Source organism: Varroa jacobsoni, unplaced genomic scaffold, assembly GCF_002532875.2.
Source record: "Varroa jacobsoni isolate VJ856 unplaced genomic scaffold, vjacob_1.0 scaffold_752, whole genome shotgun sequence".
Classification (NCBI taxonomy): Eukaryota; Metazoa; Arthropoda; class Arachnida; order Mesostigmata; family Varroidae; genus Varroa; species Varroa jacobsoni.
This window is the reverse complement of record NW_019213654.1, coordinates 307,740-332,167: the sequence shown is the minus strand read 5'-3', so window position 1 is coordinate 332,167 and position 24,428 is coordinate 307,740. Positions and strand designations below refer to the sequence as shown.

Here is a 24,428-nt window from a genome sequence, read left to right as displayed (position 1 = left end):
GACGCGACTTGTTGTTCAGCTCTTTTTATCACGAAGAGGCCAGTTTTCTCTTGTTTGCTGGTGATGAGCACATGTTTACCGTGGACTTTGATGTCAGTTTAGAAAAAGCACCTACTGAGGTTTCAAAAACTGTTTTCGATACTGGCTAGAACTAAAATCACTAACAATGTTCATATGCAAAGTGTTTGGTCTATTAAGACTGAAACCACGCATTCCTTTTACAGTGACAATAGCGTTAAGGATATGTACATGTTTGTTCTTAAGATGGCAGTGAAAGTGTTAATCGACGAAATACATCGTTGAACACATCGCGCACTTCAGCCTGGCGCTGGAGTCTCTCTATTTAGTCCGGAAGCAGTTTTCTGAAGAACTGACTTTTTACGGGCAACAGCTTCACATCGCCGAAACGCCTAGGCCTTAACTCTCTGAAATTTTCATACGATGCATGATCGGGGAATACTTGAACTCTCGGTAGTTCGACAGCGAGTCGTTCATTGTTTATGCTTTATTTATACAGAGAAATTCCGGCGAAAACCTATGCGTGGCCACAGCTAACCATCTGAAAAGTTATTGCAATGAACGGCAGTTGCATAGAGGAAAAAGTAACATTTTCAATTGCCTAATGACGATTTAAGACAATTGAAGTCATTTTTAAGTTAGCATTTGATATTTTAAGGCAGTTAAAGCGCCTTCTACTCTATAATAACTGTTTGTCTATGCGTCTCCCTTTTACAGCGGGCTACGATACGATAGGTCGTCAGCAACGATCGGCACAGGGCGCAGCAGGCTTCAATCAAATGCGAAGTTTTAGCGTTCCTTCGGGCACACAGGGCGGGCCATCTACACCACCACCGCCCAAGCATGTCGGTAAGGATACGTAATCCAAAAATTATAAGAGTCGTATACCTATCCATAAGGCACGTAGATGGGTTACTTTGTCCGACATCTGCTCTACCACTATTCCTACTCCCAAACAAGGCGTTCAGCCTGTCCTGTTTCATCCGGCGACAAATAAATCGAAAAATAAGCGACAAAACACGCAAAACGGAAGAATAAAGCGTTCACTATCGTGTGTTAATAATACAGCATTCTACAATTATTATTGCTACTACCACTTCAAACGAACACACAGCAGATGGCACACCTTTTGACTGTGTAGATGATTGTCGTTAATGAAGTGGGAGCATCTGCGAAGAAGGGAAGAAGTGTAGCAGCAGTACCGTGAGGCGTTAATGGAGACCCCATAGCTACAACCTGCCCTGTCTCCCAACGAAAATTGCTTCGATAAGTTAAAGCTCCATCACTATAAGCTTACTGAACCACATAAACGTTGTTGTTAAATAGTGAGCAGATTTTCTTGATACAAAGCGCGTTCTGAGATAAGGAGCCGCGACCACATTTCGAAACACATCAGTCGTCCAGCGTCACAGGTCATAGTAGTAAGGAAAAATCGGGAGGGTCACCTCATGTTCTTAAGTCTCTCCCCTCAAGCGCTGTTGCCTTTAACTTTCCGATTTCTTACAGTTAAACTGGTGGCCCTTAAGGGGTAACCGGATTTATTAGAAACTTGTTTAGCGTACAGACATACAGGCAATATGTGTCGGCGATTTTTTCGTACCCACGTTTCGATATGCATTGATATAGCAAAAGTACGTTAGGCTTCAGGTGGAATAACGCATAAGTGGCAATGAAGACTTGGAAAAATAGACGCTTTAGCGATCGATTTTACGAGATGTATATTAAAAAATCGTGCCCGAGAATTTGACTTAATGTGATCCGTCTTCTCTCTATTCATTGGTTTATGCGGTCAAAAGAAATACTTTACCGCACTTCGTCACCGAGGGTGGGTCAATGTCGGTGCCTCGTATGTTAATACGGTAACCTAACGGTAATCGAAAAATTCGTTACTTTTATCATCAAGCCAAACGATATTCAATTAAACATCATTTTTGTTTATAGCAACACGTTTGAGTGGGTGATTCGCTCGCCTGTTGTTACAAGATGATAGATTAAAAATGTCTGTGCAGACTACAGATAGAAAAATTAAATGTAGCGTATCCGCTTCAAGGCTTAGCGTATGCACAGTGGTATCGCACAAACTATATCGTGACATTACGAATTTTTTTTGTATATACTTGTTTATTTCCTGTACGATTTCCATTGCCATCATACGCGTCCCGTGCCCGCCTCATCTCTGCTTCCGTAACAGTGGTGCGACCTCAACCATCGTCAGCGGGGGGTATGATGCATAATTCGGGGAGTCCGCAGAAGGGTGCGAGCGCGGGTGCGCCTGGGGCCGGTGCTCCCCATGCTATGAAGCGAGTCCTCGTACCCAACGGAGCCCCGCCGGGCCTTCGTGACGACCTCAATGTGAGTACAACTGCATGTGAAGAGTTTATGACAGCCGAAGATGATATAAAGCGGAATCAATGAACTCATAAACCATGACCAATCTGATCTAAACTATGTATTAATGGGCTTGAACAACTCAAATAATTCTGAAGAGGAATCGAGTGCATATAGATTGCTTTTGCTCGGAAATTCAGTTAAGCTTTATGAAAATGTACATATATAAATTCATATACATACATTCAAGTTAATTTACTGCTGACTCTCATTTACCTATGAAAATATGAAATGTTCGTTTTCTCACATAACTTGTAGCATGACTAGCAGAGATAGTGCCGATATGTCAGACTTAATCTACTATACTCTCAGAAAAAATCATGTGAATTTTTTGTTCTTTAAGTTCAATAAAAATATGCTAAAAAAATGCTATAAAAATATGAAAGCTATATTACCATTCAACTACGTTTTCGTTACTTTTCTCGTGCAAAAACGTTACTTTTTTGCCCAGCTGTATGCAACACGTATAGCATCGATGTGACATGTTCAATTGTTTCAACTTGTACGTTAACAAGCCTTCACGTATGCCCACTCCGTCTGAAATCAACTGTGTTTCGATGGTGTTACTTGACATAATACATACATTTGCAGACGCCCTTCAATGAGGAGCTGGACGCGCAGATGGCAAATCTCGATTGTCTCATGAAGGATCTCAACGGAGTTATTGTTAGCTCATCGGAATTTGAATGCTAGTCAAGTTGCAGGTTAAAGAATCTTAGGCAGCGACTACCGATCACAACAAATTGTTTGGCTAATCTACGCCAAACGATACTTAGGGTAGTCCAATCTTTGCCTGACGGTCCCGCTTATCAGCGAGTCCGACAACCAATGCGTGAGGGAAACGTGGTACGGTCAGAAAGCCGCAAGAGACAAAAATGGACTAAAAATCCAACCTGATATCATAATCAGTCCTCCATTTTTAGACAGGCACTGTGTGTAGGACAAAACTGGCACGAGATAGAGGTCTGGAAAATTAAGCGACTATTAGCACAAAAATACAGTAGATAGCCTTGATTGACGAAGTTATGTACGTGGCGCGCCAGCAGCCTAAAAACGATACGAAGAAGGACAAGTGATGAAAGCTTCAAATAATTCTTTTCTGTGCTGGCGTTAATGATGCAGCAAGCATTGATCGATTGAATGCGAATGGCCTAGAACGACGGCAAGCCGACTGTCCCGTGGTAGTTAGTGGTTGCGGGGCCCGTTCAAAAGGCCGTCACGAACCTGATGACGACGGTAAAGTCGGACTGGAATGGAGCGAGAGAATAAATAAGCCAGCTTAAAAAAAATCAAACAAGGCGAGAGAACAGCCTGCGAAGAGTCTTAGAAGAAGAAGGAGCTGCAGCGATAACGAACCCTATAGATAATGGTATAACAGTATTAATCGCAAGATATGAGTAAAGATAATTAATGAACTTACCTTGAGCAGATATAGAATGCAGAAAACCAGTCAGTTCTCAGGAGAGCTGTACGATATTGCGGTTTTGAGGACCGTCTCTGAACGGTATGCCTATATGTGTGAGTGTGTTTATTCAACCAAAAGGACAACTGCCGCCTACGCTCCCCGGAAAATATGATTAGTTTTCGTCAGCTTTACTCTGGAATGGCAGGATAATTGACTAGCTGCAAGATATGTATGGATAAGATGATCCTTTTCCTCTCCAATTGCTCACACGTGAACCAATGGACGAAGCGTATGTATATGTGTGTTTGCCTAACAGCCAAATACAGATGATATGGTAGAAAAACAATGAAATGAGCACGTGACGAACCCATCGGTGGGAATGGCTTTCGTACACGAGCTGGCTCGACAAAACATCAAACATGGTTTACGCTATACACATTAGATTTGTGATCGTGTGGACGTAACTGTAATATAGGAGAAGCCGTTCAGCGTGTACAGAAATAAGGCAATGTAAATGTACTGGTGAAACAATAAGGCTAGGTGCGCCTTTAATCATCTTAATGATGATAATAATAATAATAATAGTGTGCCGTATTAATATTATTGAAAATGCATCGATATCATTTCATTGGGAAACAACACTGTGTCACGCTGTAGCAAATTTTCTTTTCTTTTATCGTTATCAAATAAGAAGTTCACTCATATATTATCCAGTGAAGAAAAAAAACCTAATACAGGTGTAAGGTGTTTCTGGACATCAGTGAAACGTGATTTATTCTACTGCGGTAAAGAGGCAAACAATTTAGGCATCAACTCAATTGGACAGTTTGATTCAGGGTCCGACGCTGCAAACTGACGTCCGGACAATTTTTCTTAGCTAGATAAAGTAGTTCTTTGGGTTGAGAGTTTGTAAACTTGACAACGAAGTGATATAATTGTAGCGGAGAACGGTGTTAATCAAAAACATATTATTCACGTCATTATCTTACTACGTTCCTCAATGTGCTATCTATTAGATAATCGTAAGTTGTTCATGGTATATGGAAAGGTCATGTGCTGATCTAACAAGTCCGTCGTTCCGGAGAAACTTACAAAAAACAGATATTTATCTCCAAATTTCCATTGTATAATATTGACAGAACAATAAAAATAGGTTTGCCTGACTGGTAGGCGACAAACCTACCGCTGTTGTGCGTTTGTTGTTTCCCGTAAATTTGGTGTCAAAGGAAACGTAACAAGGCGACATTCATTTTGCTACGGTAACTCAATTACTAGCAACTCCTGTTACTTTCTAATTGTGTTTGTTGTTCGACTTCGCGGTTATACGCCTCCAGACCCTATGTGATTATAAATCTGCTTTTTGTTATTGCTGGGAAAAATTGAGAAATTACAAGTCGTACAAAACGTTTTCTAAATGGCCCGTTTTTTTAGAAATGTATTTTAACGCTTTAGCTAATAATACTGTTTTGCAGATCTGAACTAAGAGAGTTATCAGGTAGATCTTACTTGCTGCTACTTACTTAGCTTGTGCTGAGTACGCTCATGCACTTAGAAGAAAACAAAATTAGAGTATTCTTTTTCGATATTAAAAAAAAAAAGAGAATGGAAGGCCATTAAACGATGAAGTAGGCAAAAAAAACTCGTTGCTGACAGGCAATATCATCACAGACAGTAAACCTTCAAATAGACAGAGCAGGAAACAGACAAGAAGATAAAATGTGTCTATGACAAAGGTGAGTGAGTGAGTGAGTGAGTGAGTGAAGAATGTCGTGGGTCTTCGTAAACCTGTGGCCATAGTTGTATTTGACAATGAACGTGTGGCAAGAAACACTCGCCGAAGGAAGGAGACTTCGCTTCCAAGTTAGGGTATCACGACTACCGCACGGGATCGTAGGAAAAGCAATCGGATAATACAAGTAAATATAGAATGAATTTCAGATAAAATGGCGACAAAATATTCATGTCGCACTTTAGGCCATTCTGAGTAGGTTGAAATTTTAGAATATCTCTCGGTATGAGTGATGTCGCAATTTGGAACAGATTCAGACTCTCCTATGTACAGCTGGCGTACATTAAAAGCATTTGATCAGTGGATATGTCGTGTGATGTGAAATAGGAAATTGTCTTGCAAGGAGCTGAACGAGTGTGGTTTACATACGAGACGAAAGGAAGAGACGCGAAATGCAGGGTTTTAACGAAGAATATGGCGAAGTACCGACCTATTAACTAATTGTTAGTCGTCATTGTCGAAACCACTTAAAAATGTCGTCAAAAATACAAAAAATAATTACATCCATAGCAACATTACCGAGTTTGTTTCAACTTGAAATTTTCCATTTTATAAAATCTACATTCAATCGACAGAGAGAAACAGCGGCCTCTTTTAGGGCTTGGCAACCGAGTGACAACAGATAAACATTCATACGAATCTCAAATAGTTCAGATAGTACCTGTTCAAGGTGCATCCTGCTAATGCCGTGTCCCGAAAATAGATAACCGACGATAGATGGGGCAATGTATTGGACTCCTGTAGAAATGTGTATAAAATTTTGGTAGAATTAATTGGCGAAATCAGTGAAATTGCGTTTATGGGACAAATGAATGACTGATTGTGTACTAAGACGCTCCACCGGTAGTCGACCTCATGTATATTTCTATTGTACACTTTTAGCATTGAATAGAAAGAGAGGGAAGGCTATGTGATTGCTAATACAAACATATAAAAACATAGAAGCAAACAAATAAGCATACGAACATAGCGTAACTGTCTTGTAATTTAAACACATAGAAATAATGACTATATATAACAATAGTAACAATTGCTAATGCGTATATAACAATGCTAATGATAATGGTAGAGAAGAGATGATGATGATGATGATGATGATGATTAAATACATTAATATTGATGATAATGATAATTATTTACTTAGGGCCTATTGCACTCAATTTAGGCTTTGTTATTATGCTGTAAATACAATTCTTTCTTAATCATTACGTACCTAATACACCCTCCGTGTTGTCATTTAAGTAGAATATATACTGCTATCTTGAATTACTCCAATTATATGCCATTGGGGTAAAGTTACTACTGGGTATGTGATTGAAGCGATATTTAATAATATATAGTTTAGAAACATACCGCGTTACCGAGTACTAATGTGACATTTATTAACTGTCGTTTTACCAATTACAAACACTCCAAATTATTTCCAAAGGATATATTTTCGTCTAAGATATCCCCAATGTCAATTTTTCCTAATTTTTCGGCGGACTCCGTACGCGAAGCTCGTAGAGGGTATAAAGCATCAGTTGGATTTCACCAGTTAAAATGACTGCCATATTGCACTATTAGTCCTTTAGAAACACTATATATTCGTGCTTTGTTTCAATCATCATTACTCCGGCACTGTATCAGTTTTAAGATAGTCCTTAGGTTTTTCTAGTTTCAAGTTCGATAACCAAATAAACCAAATAAAGGTAAAACAATGTTAGATCTCACTCAACTAGAGTAAACTAGGGTAAACTGCGTTTCTTTTGAATTGTCATACGAAACGGCTACTGCATCTGAAATCTGCTTCTTCAGTAGCCTTTATTGATAAGTAGTAAACTGCTAGTTGATATTTATTTGTATATCATTCACATGTTTCCCGTTAGGTAGTATAATTCCTTAGAATGTTTTAGACGGAAGTTGTATTTGAATTCTATGAGGTCATTTACTCCTAGCGTGGACAGGCTCTTGAAAAAGATATTCAGTAATGGTGCACAATGTGTCCAGTATTATTACAGGCTCATGGCAGTCCTATAGAAGATACGATGAAAACCAACCTAGGCGATACTTTTTAACGGTACAAAATAGATATTGGCTTTCCGTTTTCACTGCCAGCCCATGAGTGCGTAGTATCTGCCTGTACCTGTTTGTAGAATGTACACTTGGGAAATTTGGAATATCGGTTATAGTTGTAGCCGCTGGTAGTGTCATTCAAACTAAGGATCGTTGATTTCACCATGCCGATCCTAATTTGGTATAGCCCTACGACTTTTGTGCAACCGAGAAAACTTAGGTGGAAGAAGGAGAGAATTCAACACTGAAAACTCAAAAGTAGGGTTGTAAATACATCATACAAACAAAGACGTTGTTTAAGGAGGTTTTTCTTCTAGAATTTCAACTACTTTATTTATTACTAACTAGTATTTATTAGACATCGCTAAAAAATATACTTTATCAAAAATAATTTCTAAAATATATGGGTTAGCTTAGTTTATGAGCCTTTTTTGATGTCATTTTACGTATTTGCTAACTACAGTACGCGCAGGACAAAACATTATGCCATCCTTAAGAACCTAATTCTCTTAGTAACAGGCTTAGCAGACTTCTAGTTTACGCTAAACAGAATTTAGCCGTTTAGAGAGCAAACGATACGCAATAGAAGGAAGTTATAAGATGCACTATAATTTATCGAGTCGCACATGAACTTTATACAAATTTTGCTGAGATTCGGTTATTATTGCGAAGATAGTTAATATAGTGAGTTTTCAGTGAAGCAAAAATGCTCGTATCTAAAAAAGCCAGAAAATAGAAAGAGGAGATTTGATAGAAAAGAAATAATATCAAAATCCTTATAGTACCACAGCTGGAAAGCATCGTCTAGACAGTGAAGGAACAAAAGGAGCACGTATGTACCTTATTGTGCCCTATGTAAGCCTTTCAAATAAGACGGCCAATAAATTAGCGTTTATTCTTATCTCAGTCAGAACTTCATTAGTAATGCAACTGCAGTTTGGTCTGTTCGTTATGCGACTACCGTCACAACTCCACACCACAAATCAAAATCAATATTCCCACCTATGTAATCTAATTTCAATCCGTATGAGTTATAAGGCCCCGGTCCAACTCGTTACTCACTGTTTACACGCACACACTCAGCAGGATATCACTTATGGTCGTCTGACTATTTCAGCACCAATTTGGTTCTCATTTTACCATTTCTACCGAGATCGCAGACAATCTCGATGCAATGACCTGAAAGTCGGCTGGCCGGTCCTCTCCAGAAGGCCCAACCACTACCTCTGCTATTGTTACGACTGCTTCGATACATAGGGGATGCTGGAAAGCCCTTTTCTCCGTTCTACTCCCACCTATGTTTTTCTCGTTTTTTCGTGCTGTTCTGAGATATCGAGCGCCATGCTTCGGGCCTTTATGGTACTCACGTTGAAAACGTTGCGGCTTGATAGGCGACGATGCGTAAAAAAACCCTTGGGATTGTCGTTGACTGTAAGTGCAATTCCTTCTGTTTTTTGACATCGCAGAACGGGGGAGCATGTTCCGTACACATTGTTGAAAACCTACACGCGCCCGCCAAAGTTCGAGTGGACCACTTCGAAAAAAATGGCCGCCGAAGTCGACTAGCTGAAGGTACATGTACATGTGTGTCCTGGTGACGACTCTCACCACCAATGAGGTGGAGAGGGTTTTTGTAGCGTTTCTTAAAAACGAACGATGAGCCGCGCAGATCCGTTATTACAATATATGGAGATACGGAAGCTTGGGATAGATGTGAGTGTTCCACGTTACATGTACAGAAAATGTAAAATAGCATCGCCTGTTGTGATGTATCGAGAGGCCTTCTGGTTGCAGGCCCAGAAAGCAACATTATATACACTGCATCAGCCTATGAAGGATGGTTTCAAATACGTGTTAGAAGTGACAAAAGTACGACGAGTAGTTTTCACTATCCTAAATAATCTTAGTTCGACAGTTGTCATGTGCGCCTAATTTTTCTTTGGCAGTGTCGTTTATACTGTAGCATTCTTCGTTCAACTAAGATTTGTGTGGCATAATATAATAACGAGAATAGTATATCCCTACGTAACCCGTTTTGTTTTAGGCGACTTAAATATAGAAGTCCATACGAAGTGGTTACTGCGTGTGTTGCAGATAGAAACAGAGGGTACTCGGTTGAGGTTTCCGAAAAGTTGTGCCACTTCATTGTGTTGACCTGCGCGAGGAAGTACTTCCTTGGAAAAAGGTCATAGAGGCAGATTAAACTGTAGCGTTTTTCTGGGCACGAAAACGATCCGGAGGACTTGAATAATAAGTGAGCACTTTTTTAGCAAGTAGTTGGTTTAAACACTATTAGGATCATAGTAATGTTTATCGAAACGTGTTTCAAGCAAAAAACAAAACAAAATATCAGCTGCAGTAAAAATATAAAAAGACCATATTCTATAATGAAGGCCTGCAGTGACGAAGAAATCTTAGTTACCTAGTCCATAAATATAAGCCAGAGAAGGTGAAATTCAAACTATGAACTTGCTAACCCACAGCTATGAGAAACAAGCATGTACACCTGGATTCGAGCGCGTCCCTTTATTCTGAAATCTAGTTATAGAAGGTGCGAAAACCCCACATTAAACAATTCATTACTTGATGTATCCAGTAAGTTACAAATTAGAAATGGAATCAAGGTAAACGTTATTCAACACTATGGGGAACCGGCTTGTATTTTTGAACAAATGGTTGCACATTAGTAAAGTTATTATCAGTATGGTTATGATGTTCTCTATATACAACGGCAAATTCACCCTATGGACTAGCCATAGAGTAAGGGAAGAATGAATGGCAAGTTGCTGACCAATAGGTTATTTTATGTAAGTTTGCTTTCCCACATCATCTCTTCCTTGCGAGCAGCTGCGCCTGTCACCACCCTAAGTGTAATAGGAGTCTCAACTGATGGAATTCGGTTCCCGTCTGTAATACCCGATGCAGAAAACTACTTTTCTCGAACAGGCGATGCGGCGGGACCGAGCTGCTCCAGGGAACTATTTCCGTAGTTGCTCGCAACGAATGAAAGAGTCGTTGCACAGCGTAAAGAAGAAGAAAGAAAAAAGACATCAAAATTCAACGCACGCTTTCACCCCACCTCACGATCCCCAAGGCGTCTTGCCGCCTTTTTGCCCGCCGTCAGCGTCAATAAACATCCGCATTGCCCCTGCTACCACCGCTGTTTGTTGTTAGTGTCGTCGACAAGAATGAGCAGCAACCCTGGAGCACACCAAAAGCAAACCGCATTCACACAGATACACCAACACAGGCCCACCATATAGCGACAGAAGCGAAGAGTTCCATTTCACGCATATTGTGCATTTTGTGACAGAACAGCTCAGAGAGGAGAAGCAGGCCTTTTTAGCCGCGACACGACCATTGCTTTTGGTTCCGTTCGAGCCAAGTAAATTTGTCCTAATATTTAGACAACCTGGCATCAAACCCGTTTTGAAATAGGACTGTGCCGGCGGTGCATTGCATTCGTTACACAATAGCATTTATGTATAGGACGCTTGTCATATCCTAATAAACGAATACCTCTTCTTCGTAATGTTTCCATTGCTCATAGATTCGATTTTGTCTGCGAACTCAGCTTGCGTCTGACCAGTGTTTGGGGTGCACCAACTGGAGCAGTGCCTTTGTCATCATGAGCAGGATCGCTACCTCTGTGTGACTTTATGATGATTTTGAAAGTATTATTAACTAGCCAACTCTTCTGGTTGCACTAATCCAATGATACGGACTCTGAAACCTAGATTTACTCGATATTGCTGAACGTTTTCTATAGAGTCTAAAGCATATGGAATTACCGTTGGCGAAAGAAAATTTCAACGAAAAACTCAGATGCATGGATAACGTGGTTATTGATCCGAAAGCTCCGGCAAGATTGGTTCGTAATATGAAAGGCTGCTTTGACAGATTTCTGTTTCTCTAAAACTTATGGTGTCAAAGTCTCTCTTTTATCAAACGAAGTGAAGGCAAATGGGTCAGGTTTCTTGTTCAGGGGTATCAAATCTGTTCTTGCCCATGAATACATATTCTGGATACATAAGCCTGATCAGGGTCAACACCGGTATGCATTTGCTATAATCGTAATAGATACAATACTAAACAGGAAACTAGTAATCAAAGCAAATCCTGTACCACAAGGCAATTTAATAATTATGCTTCAGGACATTACAATAGAATTGCAAGCCATTCGGACAAGCTTTTACCACTGTTGACACCACCGGCAAGTTAGAGTTTTGCTTGGGATGGTTGACAATTGAAGTTGGAAGCCATTAAAAAAGAGCAATGACCTTCGTGTTTTGTAGGAAAAACGGGAGGGTAGCAGCGCAGTTGTAAGGGCCCAAGGCTATAACGGAAGTCGTCGCAATTAATAACAGGTCAGTCGGTCGGCGCCGGGCAGCCTTTTTTCGAAAAAGACCCCACACAAAATAACTTGTTCACTTCCCTGACGTCGCTCACCACGTATCGGGCGTACGTGTACGTACGTAAATGTTGTTAGTCTCTGCGGAACCACATATGGCCATGTTTAGACAAAAACACATATAGACGACTAATACCTCACAGCCGTTAGTGTTAATTGAGTAAACAGTGCGACAAAGCGACATCAGTTTTTCGAACTACTAACTACAGCAACAGACTATGAAGAGCTATCCTAGTAGATGACAATGCTTTATGTTGAAGAAGTCGTCAGAGGCGTATGCCGATTTATAGGCGAATGCTGAAAATATCTATTTTTGACTGATTCAAATTGTTTAGTTTTTTTGAGAGTCACCAGATCGGTTCCTCTATCCTTGTAGTTCAAAAAAAAGTGTCATAGAATTTGCCGTCGATTTTTTCATCAAATCAACTTGACATATGAAGTAACTTGAGTAACGGTCAGGTGATGCGTCCCCAATAATTCTGCTTGTAAACCAATTTAAAGTACTTCTAAAAGCGTTGTTTACATCACCTCGGCGAAAATTTTATCAGCTATAATCGCATCTCAAACATGATGTTTATATTACTGGCCCTGTGTGCCCAAAGTCTGTTCAGAGGGCCTTCAGTCTATTCAGAATGAACAAGAATTGGCAATGCTTCTGCTTTGTCAAATTAAGCAACGGTTGAGACTATGTCTTGTCTTCCTTTATAAAATCCATCTTTCAACGGTACACGGTGAGAAAGTTTTGCTTCTCCTGTTTCGGAATCGAAAGCCGTATTTATATTCCTACGAGCATCATGAGCTTCACGAGAGTCTGCTTTCCGCGTAGAAATTTGCTTTTTAGGTACTGCCATATAATGTCAACAATTCACTTATTGAGAAATAATTTATTATACATATTTACTTTAAAAATATTAATATATAGAAAATTGCAGTTATTTCAAAGCTTTAGTACTATCTCTTCCGATATAACATTTATTTCTTTTTAGAACTTACATATTCATCGAGGTAAATGTTAGAGCTTTTCAACCGTGTGGATAACAAAGCAATGATTTTTCCAAAAAATGTTTGGTCCGTCAAATCAATAAGTGGTTAAGATTGTCTCAGAACGCTACATTTTAGTGATGTTCGTTTAGATAATCGTTGCATGTTAACGAAATTTTTTGCTCAAACATCACAGTTTATATTTTAAAGCTATTACTTTGAGATCTTTTCTTCTAATATGAATATTATGGGCATTGAAACCGCTAGCGACAATCGTAAGCGTCTCAACCTCGCAAGTCATGCGAGCGTATTTTTGAACGAGTAAAGTCGGCAATGAGTCAAGTCATAGGGCGCGTCGGTGTATAACACTCGAAACCGATCCGCAGACAATTGAGATAGATTAGAAATGTTCTATATTATATAGCCTGTATATATTATTGTAATCGTTTGCTAATGGCTCCGTGAAATTATCTGTGAGAGATCTAAATTTGACACGGTTAAAAGAAGCTCTATTTCCTTGCCGTTGTGAAAATTTACAGTGCAGTACCAGTAGCTCCCCCTAGTGAAAGGAGAGACAACCTCATTTCATCCGTGGAAACACGTAAATAAATCTAACATATACTACGCGCTCTTTAATCAAATATCACTGTGCCACATCACGCACATATACAGGCATATATAAATAATGACAGAATCTGTAACGTTAGCGGACCATAGTTTACCAGCTAACTGTAGGATTAGGATAGGTTCTATTTCCCCAACTATCTTCATGTATGTAAAAACATTTAATCTTACATTATACGTCCTGTTCAGCTGTGTGCGTATATTCAACTGAACTATATGGAATTAAGAACAGCATCATGATACAGCGTTAGGTAGCTGACCTGCGAGTGATCGAGGTATATTATACAAAGCACGCAAACAGCTCAGTGGCGGCCGAAGGCGGGACTAGCAACGATTCGTTGTGATAAACGTCCAGCAAATACTACGTTTCTCGTTTAGTTCTGCTAGTACCAGTAAACGTGGGCATGGGGACGTGAACGCTCCTTGTGACCTGTTTGCCTACCACTCATCGTCGTCCCTGTCGACACTTTGTTCCTTTTTGCCGAATATCTCTTCGTCCGTCCATACCGACACATTTTATGCTGCGCAAATCAACTTCAGGTGATTTTCTATATAGTTTTTTCTAACAGCATTTTTCGAAGCTCGGAATTTGCGCATGCAGAGTTCCAATGCCGCCAATAGGGCGGAGCTGTGGCCTGTGTGGCGAGAGTAGCCCGTACACTTCCAGCTTTGTCGATGTCCCTTTATTCAGCCACGCGACTTTTGAGTTCGACCATGGTAAAATCATCGAGAAAGTACGACTCTCAACGACATTCTGGCTAGCGGGACGATACTACGTGTACGTGTGCTCTAGTAGGTCAAGGATACCTAGCTTACGTTAGTAGTGCTACATCACTGCGTCACCTATCTCGTTAGATGTACTACGGGACGTATTCTTTGGACACGTAACATCTAGTCACACACTGTAGAAACACCAGACCAAGTGACTTTCGCTTTAGTATTTGTCCGTTTTACTACCGGCCCTAGTGAAAGTATGCCCGTCAGATCCGTAAGTTTTAACCACTATGTTGTAGAAAAGGAATCTGCACGAGAGCCAATATCTTACGACGATACGCCAGCACATATACGTATATGTGTATTTTTAAGACTCGTCGTTATGCATAGACGCTGCATGCCTAGCACGCGAAATGTTTATCTATGAAAGTGTTTTTCTTGATACCACAACTGTCGTCGACTGAAAAACTATTTGAGGCATCAATTTAACATCGTTACTGCAGGACTAAGAACTTCAAGTGAAGTTTATTCAAAACGTTATGTACAGTATTATTAAGGCTGATTTATGGGATTATTGGAAACGTTGTGAAGGATGTGGTAATCAATTACCGCTCACTACGACTCTGAAAAGGAATTAGCTAGTCGCTTAAAGCCTGCTATATACAATTTGCACTTATTTATAAGCTTACTATTAGCAACTTAGCTGAACCAGATTTGTAATTTATGTTAAAAGGTAACACATTTTGACAACTGTAGTGAAATAACGGAGATCTTCACTCGATGAAACCAATGACAGTCAGATTGAAGGGCGGGCAGGCAGGCAAGCCTCTAAACAAATGGCATTCTGCTGCAGGCCAAATGATACCGTCTGAGTTCAGGGTCTATTGAATATTTAACATCCAACAAGATTCTATGCATAAGTTATCTTTAGCAATCAATGCGGCTGACAAGTGTTTAATTGGAACATTATTACGCAGTTAGGCAAATTTCTTCTACCTGATAAAAAAAAATTTATGTTGAAAAAAAAGGGGCGTACATCGAGCATTTGTGGATAATTAAGAGACCATCATTAAGAGGCTAAGAGGCAGTATCAGCGAGTAACAATAATACAGCTTTTTGTGTACAGGCTCTTTTTGTCAGTGACCTAAAAGCCTAGCTGGAGTCATTTATCTGTTTGATGCTTCTACCGTCAATGTTGATAGAACACCTGGATAAACTATCAAGACAAAACTGTATGTCGCTCACGTGCACAATACACCTGGCATTAAGCAGACCTTTACGGCATCACGCGTCGCTACATTGAGTTTGGCCAGTCTTTTCCTAGGAAGCACGTAAATCCGTGGAATAGGCTAAGACGTATTGCGGAACGAATTGCTTATTTCCCTAGAAAGATAAAAAAAAAAAAAAAGAATAGTGAGACTTCTAGAAGGAAACGTGTAAAGCTCTGTGTGTATACACCAAAGCTTACCTAGAGAGGACGAAGTGTTCCTTTTGCAACCATGTTGATCCAACCATTTTTCTTTTGTAAGCCGATTTGTTACAGCGGAAAAATCCTCAGAACACGCTACGTGTATTTATACTAATTTTTCTCACCTCCACATTGCAAAGGTCGTAAAAAACCAAAAAAAAGTTCGCGAATGGGTCTCAAATCACAGATCAAACGCATGGTATATTTGTTGCATCGAATATGTACAGAGATTTATTTTATATTCAACAACATGCATGTGTAGATGTACACCTGAAACATTTAGCATATGCATAAATACAGGCTGAGTGTACCATATCTTCCTTAAACGTCTGACCATAGATCGCATATCGTGGGTACAAGTCGTAGGACTCAACCCTGCAACTGACGTCTGCCGACGCCTCATACCCAGCCAGTACTGGCTTAAGGACCTTCGCCTATTTAACTCGGCCCAAAAAGTAATAAACGTTTTGGCTACAGAAGTCCACTAAAACACATAGCTTTTCGAAATTATAGCAAGACGTGAATAGACTTTTTCGCATTTGGCGCTGTTGTTTTTTAGATGCAAAATTAAAAATACAACAGAATGCTTTTCCTTTTTGCTACTTGGCACAATGTCACCATTTGCCACACTGACGATAAATTGAAATATCGCTCCACTCCCTTTTCGGCCACACCCCCTAGATAGTTTCAACTGCTGACAAAATCTAGTTTTACCAGGATATTCTGCTCGTTGTCGGGCATCCATTTAAAAAGAATTGTTTTCTGAAAGTCTATTGCTTGATTTTTTATAAGGTGGTGTCAGGACTGCCATACACGCAAGCAAAGTCTTCTTATGAAATAAGTCCAAATCGATAGTGCTTTCCGAACCAGATTTCAAGCACATGTTGAATGCTTCAGCTATAATTTAGTAAACTAAATTTACGGACCACCGGTGTTTATGAATCAATGTTTATGTAAGCAGTAAAACATTTCCCTCAAACTGAACTTCGGTTATTTCGCTATTAAAGGTCTAGTGCAGTATCTGAAAACATGTTTCAATATGTGATACATGTACGATGATAAACTGAATGGAGACACTGATGTAGGGTTGCGTATATTTCAAGGATGTTCCTCAGTAACCTCAGAGAGCGAAATAGAAGTCCAGTTAAACTATGCAAAATACGAAACTTGTACACGCGGATTCCGCTCTTAGGAAGCTGGCATACTACTATTAAACGGTTTAGATCACTTCTATTGTACTCCTAGATTGCTACGGCGAAAGCGTTAATCTCAGTAGTTATTCCCCCCGACGACAAAGAGTTATTATTTAATGCAGGTCCTGTCATAAAGACGATTAATGTTTTGTTTCAACATCTACATTTTCTGAGGGTGGATAGGGACTGGATGATTCTACGAATCGCAATGTCGGCTACGAAGATTTAACGTGCGTATACAGTATATGATGTTACCCCTGATATAACCCTCCATCAGCCCGAGGCCTTGCATGTCCAGGCGTTATTAGCGGCCACTGTCAGTGGTTGAGGGTTCTTCAAGCCCATTCAGCTCTTATTCCCAGCGTTTATAGCCTAACCCTAGACTACCTTTAAAATCGTGAGATAATACGTTCGGTCCAAAAATTGGCTAAACTCACAAGTTCAGAGACGTGCTATGAACGCGTCAGAGCAGCTCGCAGGATGACGCTAGTTAGGGGACGCTAGATCGCAGCAGAAAACGGATACTGAACTTCTTCAAGAGACTAGGTGCAATGCATTACGTGACGACCCGATAACTCTACGAACCGTACGAGGCTCCTAGTTATGTTACTCTCTGAAGCCGTTTAGTTGAAAGTGGTGCTTTTCCTGTGCACCAATAATCATACGGGATACTAACACAAAAAGAGGAAGGAATATGAACTCAATGACTGACACATCAAAGTGTTTCCAGAAATCACCAGCCCTATCGGCGTATATAAGAATAATAAAGATATAGATCATTTATTACACGTGTGCGACACATATTTTGTTAACTGCATAGATGCATTAAATAGTTTTGAAGAACTAGGACAACATTTGTTTTATTAAATGCAAAGCCTAATCTTTTCAGGCATGGGCCCCTCAGCAGTGAGCCACCTCAAAGGTGTATTTTAAGCCGACACAACTTTATGCTTATATTTTAATCAAAAATAGGTCAGACTTGCCCTGTATAATCTCGTAACTATAAGTGCACTGACCACACCACTTACAATTAACTAGACTCTCTTAGACTACCCTACATAATGGCGCATGAGGAGTTTTCATGTAATAGCCTAAATCTATTCCATTATGGTGATTGTAAGCCACGTATGTATATTTTCCAAATCCACTTAATGCCTTAACAATCAGACAGCGTATTTCAACAAAGGTGTACAGCTTAAGTTTTTCCTAAAAGACGCAAATACAAGCAAATATAGGGTTTTCTGCCTATCCATTTTCGTTACATGTATATGAAATTAATTTTTCAAGTATTACTGGATATTCAACAACATACTTGGGAATGCTCGCGATATAGCCATTTCAGTTGCTGGCTAAGAACAATAAAGATAGGAAAGTGTATGGGTGTTTGTGCAAAACAGCCGAAATCGATTTCAATTGATGTTATTACTTCAAAAGTTAGAAAAGGAATATTTACGACGCTCGGCTTAAAAGGCAGTCCAAGTCCCCTAGTGATTCTAGTGCAATGGTAAGCCTAGATCTTTTCGTATTTAAAAAAGGTAAATTTTTTTAACAGTTCTCTAAAGTGGAATAGACCTTCTTCGCGGTAACCCCTCATGTGAAATCAAATCGACACCGGTGTTTACTACAGCTATTGACTGGTACCTACCCTCCCTCGTTCCCTAAGCAACATCAGACATGGAAAAAAGGGAGAGAAAAAAATTATAGTTGAAGCTTTTTGTACTTGTTATAACTTTTTGCAGCTCGAGTCCTGCTCTTTTCCAACCATAACACTGTGTTTTGTCTAGCAGGTAAGCCTCCATTTGTGTTGCCAACGAAACAGTTTTAATGGTGCAAAATCTAGAATGAAATTTTAAATAGTGATCATACTCGTATGGCGTAAGAAGAAACGAAGCCATTATTTCCGTAAAAATACAACATTTAAATACTAATTTCTATCATAGATTCCCTACAATCTTCTTCAAGTAGGACCTAAACACCTTCTAGATAAACTCATACAACTCATCATGAACACAACGTAAATTTGTGCTATATTTTATGTAGAAATATCTGTGTTGTCGTATTACGTCAACCAATAGCCGCATCTACCTAAGGTAAATTCAATGCATTATTGATACTTTCAGACACTACATATTTTTGAATAGTTGGGTCTTCCTATAAAGACTAAATGCTAGCTATATCTAGAAAAATAGCATTTCTGTCATGAGTAGTACCGCAGGTGAAAATTTTTCCGAGCTCTTTGACAATACACAATAGTCCCAACCTAGCAAAAAAAAGAAAAAGTCTAATAGGTGACTACGAAGTTGTCTGTCGGCCCTTCCTGCTGGGCGAGCACGCGTTGTTTACTGCTTTGTTCCAGTCAAAGAGTTATTGGCCTGCCAGAAGCAGAGCCCCAGTAATTATTAATAGACAAAACAACAATAACAACAAAGAGAGAGAGAGCGACTCTGGCGTTGCCTTAATAAGCGGCCCTGCAGCACACTATTGCAGGACATTGGATAACACAAAATATTTGTGAGCTGCTACAAGCCAGTGGCGAGTCGCCTTTCAATAAATACAGCAACAGAGCTTCCATGGACACTGTCTTGAAACACTACAAGGAGTAGAGGAAGGAGCTCAAACGCAGGGATTTTCGTACGAAGGCACAAGGAATGTGCGTGCAATACATGACCATGGTACTGCAAGAATATATACATATGTTCCTTACATATGAAGTAAAAAGAAAATAAGTTTCAAAATAGCTTTTTTTTTCACCAAAAATTGTTTACTTGCCGGCTTATCGAAAAGTTATTATCTTATAATTTGGGAGCAAGATACTTAATTGGAATATCAAAGTGAAAGAGGGCAGAACGTCCTTATACGACGCCCGCGTAAGATGGTTTACAGGGTTAGGGAGACGGTGTAGAAGAGGTTTGTTTCAAGCAGTGAGCGCAAGTAGTTCAATGTAAATAGCCAGTTTGACTCGATATTCGTTTTTTGTAGTAATTACATGGAAGTATCTGATTATTGTAGTTATTTGTTTTTATGATTACTTTATCTGATCCCCGGATTATGTAACGTAGTGCAGAATCTTACTTCCTGCAAATGTCTGATTGCAGTCATTTGCTCTGAGCCTAGAATAGGCTTGCACCGAAAACGCCTGGAGATAATAAGTTTCAAGAAATCCTATGCTTTTTCTTAGCGAGTAATCATTTTGAGATGTTTCTTGAGCGTGTAGAAAAGCGAATGGAAAGCGTGATGGAGTCTAAACATGTCAATTCGAATAACACAGCTTTCAACGGGCGTGGTGACAACATGTACTCCGGTCGCAAGCATATATGCTTGCTAGCCAGTTCTGCTTTTACTTAACTTAAAATAAGTTTAACTTAAAAAGTAAGAAGAGCTAGTAATAGCAATGAGTTCTTGACGCAGATCCTGTTGAGAGTACCTGTTTGTTCTATATTTGTCGCGTAAATCATAAGCTCTGCTAATAGGATAGAGCGAGTTGCTACAGTCGCCTACTAGAAAATCTTTACAGGTGCCTTTGAAGGCCTGGAGTAAGGCTTAGAATGTCGTAAAGCCACTTAGAGCAGGATACGTTCTAAAAAGGCCGGATTTTCTATCAAATCTACTATCATGATAAAGGACGCTATCAATCAATTTGGCGATTCAGGTGACACTTTAAGTTGATGAAAAACTTAATCACGAAGTTTTTGTCATGATCTAACTTTCGTTCGACGTCAGCACTTTTTTTTGAGGATGTCTAAGTATTTCTTTTCATGTTCTATATCGATAACAAGCGAAGCACGCAGATTAGTCTTTGTCACAGAGAAGAATCGGCAAATTCCACATTGTAGGAAGGGGACAATACTTGGGAGTCTTTATTTATTTATTGATTTTTTTTCACAACAAACAGTATACTACAGTGAATAAAAAAATCCCTTACTCAAACAATGGCGGTCAATTATCATAATTAACAATTTCGATTCAAATTAATAGACTGTGCAACAGAGGAAACCTTTTGACCGACTGAGTAGATACTGAACTTTATTACGATCCATTAGTTGCGGTCAGCTCAAATGAAAGTAATGCCATCAAGCAGCTCATTCGTAACAAAGCAATGAAATAACGACGCTTTCAGCTGAATGACCAAAATTTTATCTAGCCCAATTGTTTGCCCAAGTGCCAGTGGGCAAAACGTTTCTATGTACCGTGTTATTTTTATTTTAGAATGTAGAATTAACATTGCCATATTAAAACTAGCTTTTAAATCAAGAAAAAATGCAAGTTATTTTTAGAGTCGTTTTAAGTAACGTGAAGCATTACAGAGGCTATGCTTTTATATTATAATCTTAGTGTATTTGCTTCTGTTATGGAGCTGGCCCATAAAACGATCTCCTCTTTGTAGAGTATTGTAGACAAACAAAAATTAGAGGCTTGGCGCGCATAAGATGATTCTCGAACTATAAGACATCGCAGCTGAACGAAACAGAAAATAGTGACACATGGGGGCCCGAATTAAGTCAAGGGCTTCGTTCGTCCCGATAGCGTGCACTAAAGACAAAAACAAGGAAATAGGAATAGTTTTCTCTGTCCTGAAGGGCTTACTCCACAATGGGGCATGGCCGTTTTGACTGCTCTAACAAAAGTGCACAGTCTTCACTTCCTGTAATACTATTCAGCTCATATCTTTTGAAGCTTGCATTGTTTAAAACAGTCGTATTTCGCTTTCTGTTTGTCGTTAGGTCACCTGTTCCATATAACTATGTGTTTCCAGACGGCCTGCTGTGGAGGAACTTCATAATTGAAAATGCCACGTGTACAACACTAAACAAATATGTAAAGCTGTCCTAAAACAAGCTGTAAGTCGAACAGTTGGGTTGAATTCTCGGAGTAGTTCAAAGAGGGAAAAAAGCCGCCGTACGTCGACAAGAAACTGGAGTGCAACAAAGGGAGAACGCAAAACATTCAGTGAACTCGGGCGGACTCCTATACGACAGACGGGAGCACTGAGAACTTCCTTCGCCTCGTTATATACGTGCGGGTCGGCTGACTCGGCAGGTCTGAGTCACGCCTTATAATTACGGCTCGCTAACTTTATGGACATGTCAAAGTATAAAGTACTGTGAACACTTGGGAAAAAGGGGCTGAGCAATGGCCGCGTGTCCTTTCGAGAGCTGAACGGGACCTCACTGATCGCTGGAGGATCTTCTCCCGGAGTGATGAAATTTGGAATGTACTGCGCACTGCAGTCTGCCCGCAAAGTTGTCCATTACTTTACGTATATATGTATATAAAAAGAGAGAGAAAGAGAGAGAAGAGGTAGCAGTGCGGAAAGGAGCTAGGTTAAAGGATGTCAATCTGCACAGATTTTTTTTGCCGAGCGTGTATTTTTAAAGGGTTGGCTATATCGGGGTTCCATCGGACACAGGGAGTGAATCAAGCGAACGCGGCGCGCACGGGTGCAAAGTCTATTATGTTAAAGATTGAAGGATGTGCACATGACAGCATGTGTCATGTAGCCTGAGAGCGAGAACTTGGACGAGGCAAAAGAAAGTACTAGAGTATCGAAGAAATACCATTTATGAGCTCCGGTACTTATCATATCCAAAACACTGACAAAGTATACAGCAGTTTCCTCAAGAAATCTGTGTCTTCATGCATCTAATTAGGTAACGAAAACGCATACAAGAATCTGAATTAAAGGCTTGAGTTTTACGTAAGCTATGCTTGGGAAGAGTTACCGTTTTGTTACTCGATAAGATTATCCGTAAGTTCTATTTTCAGCTGGAATTGGAAGTTTTCCCTTTTCAAGATACAAATAGAGTTTACTTGATACGACGACGAAGTCTCTATACATTGGTTTATTAAACTCTTTTTACGTGACTTAAATATTATGAATGCGTAAGGCAGATTCTGATATTTGGTTACGCATTAATCAACGTCAACAAGCGCCTTATTATCTTTAGACCTCCAGAACCATTTTCTTTCCCTTTACGTTAACGACAGAGTAATGGGGGCTCACGTATGCTAGCAGAATGACGTGGGCATAATAGCAGCGCGATCTTAAAATCCCCAAATGGACGCAATAGGGGGTGGCTGACCCCGAGCGACCAGAAAACGTTGCCCTGCTCAACGCAATGCCCAACAAGGTCTAGTTAATTTTTGTGATTGAGTATGATACTCTTCAGCATAGGTTTTAAATGGGCGCACGCGCTTATCAATTTTATGATTGATGCCGGTAAGGAACAGAAGCATTCCAGAGTTAATGCGTGAAGTGTGCCTATGTACCCTATCATATCTATTTCTCAGTTCTTTCTGCCCGCCAGTTTATGAGCAAAACACATAAGTAAATTATTGCAAACTATAGTTTACACATTTACCATATAAATTGGGCAAGAAAGCCCATCGTATATATAGGCAAATGCCAATTGCTGCAAACTGGCGACATACAATCGGTTTACTATTGGCTTTCATCTCTTTGCCAGGGTAGTTTTCGATAAATATATAGCTGAGTACACGCCATCCTTCGTCAGTTTCATCACCTGCATCTCCGGCAGGACAACGCGAATTCCTTTTTTATGAATGACCTATGGAACCTCACCATCGCTGCCTTACTTCTCTTCCCGTTCCGTAAAGATTACCGTGAGGTATATCAGAGGATAAAAAGATAATTAGATTCAAAACAACTTTTTCAGTGCCGATAGAAGTAACAGGTATAGACTTTTCATGACGGAGCACAAACCAATGATGACGTGTTGCGCGATGCTTGGCAGCGTCAAATCTAGATGAAAAAACTGGATCAGAAATTCGTTCCGGCATTAAGTCTTGCTCCTATGATAGAAAATAGATCGAGAGCTTTATAACGAAATACAAAATCATCGAACGCAAACATCGTTCAGCAAATTAAGTCCTGCTTTTTCATCTCTCTCTGCTCAGGTGTGATCTCGGCAGCAATCAGAACGTATCTAAACGGACTTTTTTTTAGGCCGGACTACAGAACTGAAAGTTGCTCTAAAATAGAACTGATATAATTGTGCCACATCTGTTGTGCCTGGATTGTGTAGACGTCTGATAACTACAGAACCGAGCGCGAGCAGCTCTTGGCTTTTATGCGGAAGATGCGCTCGCTGAGGCTGAGGATCGGCCAAAGTCTGAAAGACTTTTGATTTAACTCTTGTAAAAGAGGGGAAGTTCTTCGACTACATAAATAAATACATACGACTAATTGACTACATAAAAAAATATGCAAGGTGTAATGGCATTAAAATCAGCGAGTTTATTTCATTAACAAAATAAAGGCTGGCAAAGTACACCATGCTTGTGAAACAAAGGCCGTCAATGAGATCCAGGAAACTAAAGCTGCTAATCTCTATTGAATTATAGAAAAGAGAACAGTTTACTTT

At 39.8% G+C, this 24,428-nt stretch overlaps 1 protein-coding gene across 1 annotated transcript in view; it reads left to right on the top strand.

Moving 5' to 3' along the window:
- Positions 1-6,819, top strand: part of fra (neogenin protein frazzled) — a 133,376-nt gene extending 126,557 nt beyond the window's left edge. The window contains exons 22-24 of the mRNA XM_086969513.1: positions 736-867; positions 2,210-2,370; positions 2,998-6,819. Of these exons, the coding sequence (XP_086825639.1) occupies positions 736-867; positions 2,210-2,370; positions 2,998-3,099 (395 nt within the window). The 3' untranslated portion in view covers positions 3,100-6,819. The remainder of the gene's footprint in view (positions 1-735; positions 868-2,209; positions 2,371-2,997) is intronic.
- The last annotated feature ends 17,609 nt before the right edge of the window (positions 6,820-24,428 follow it).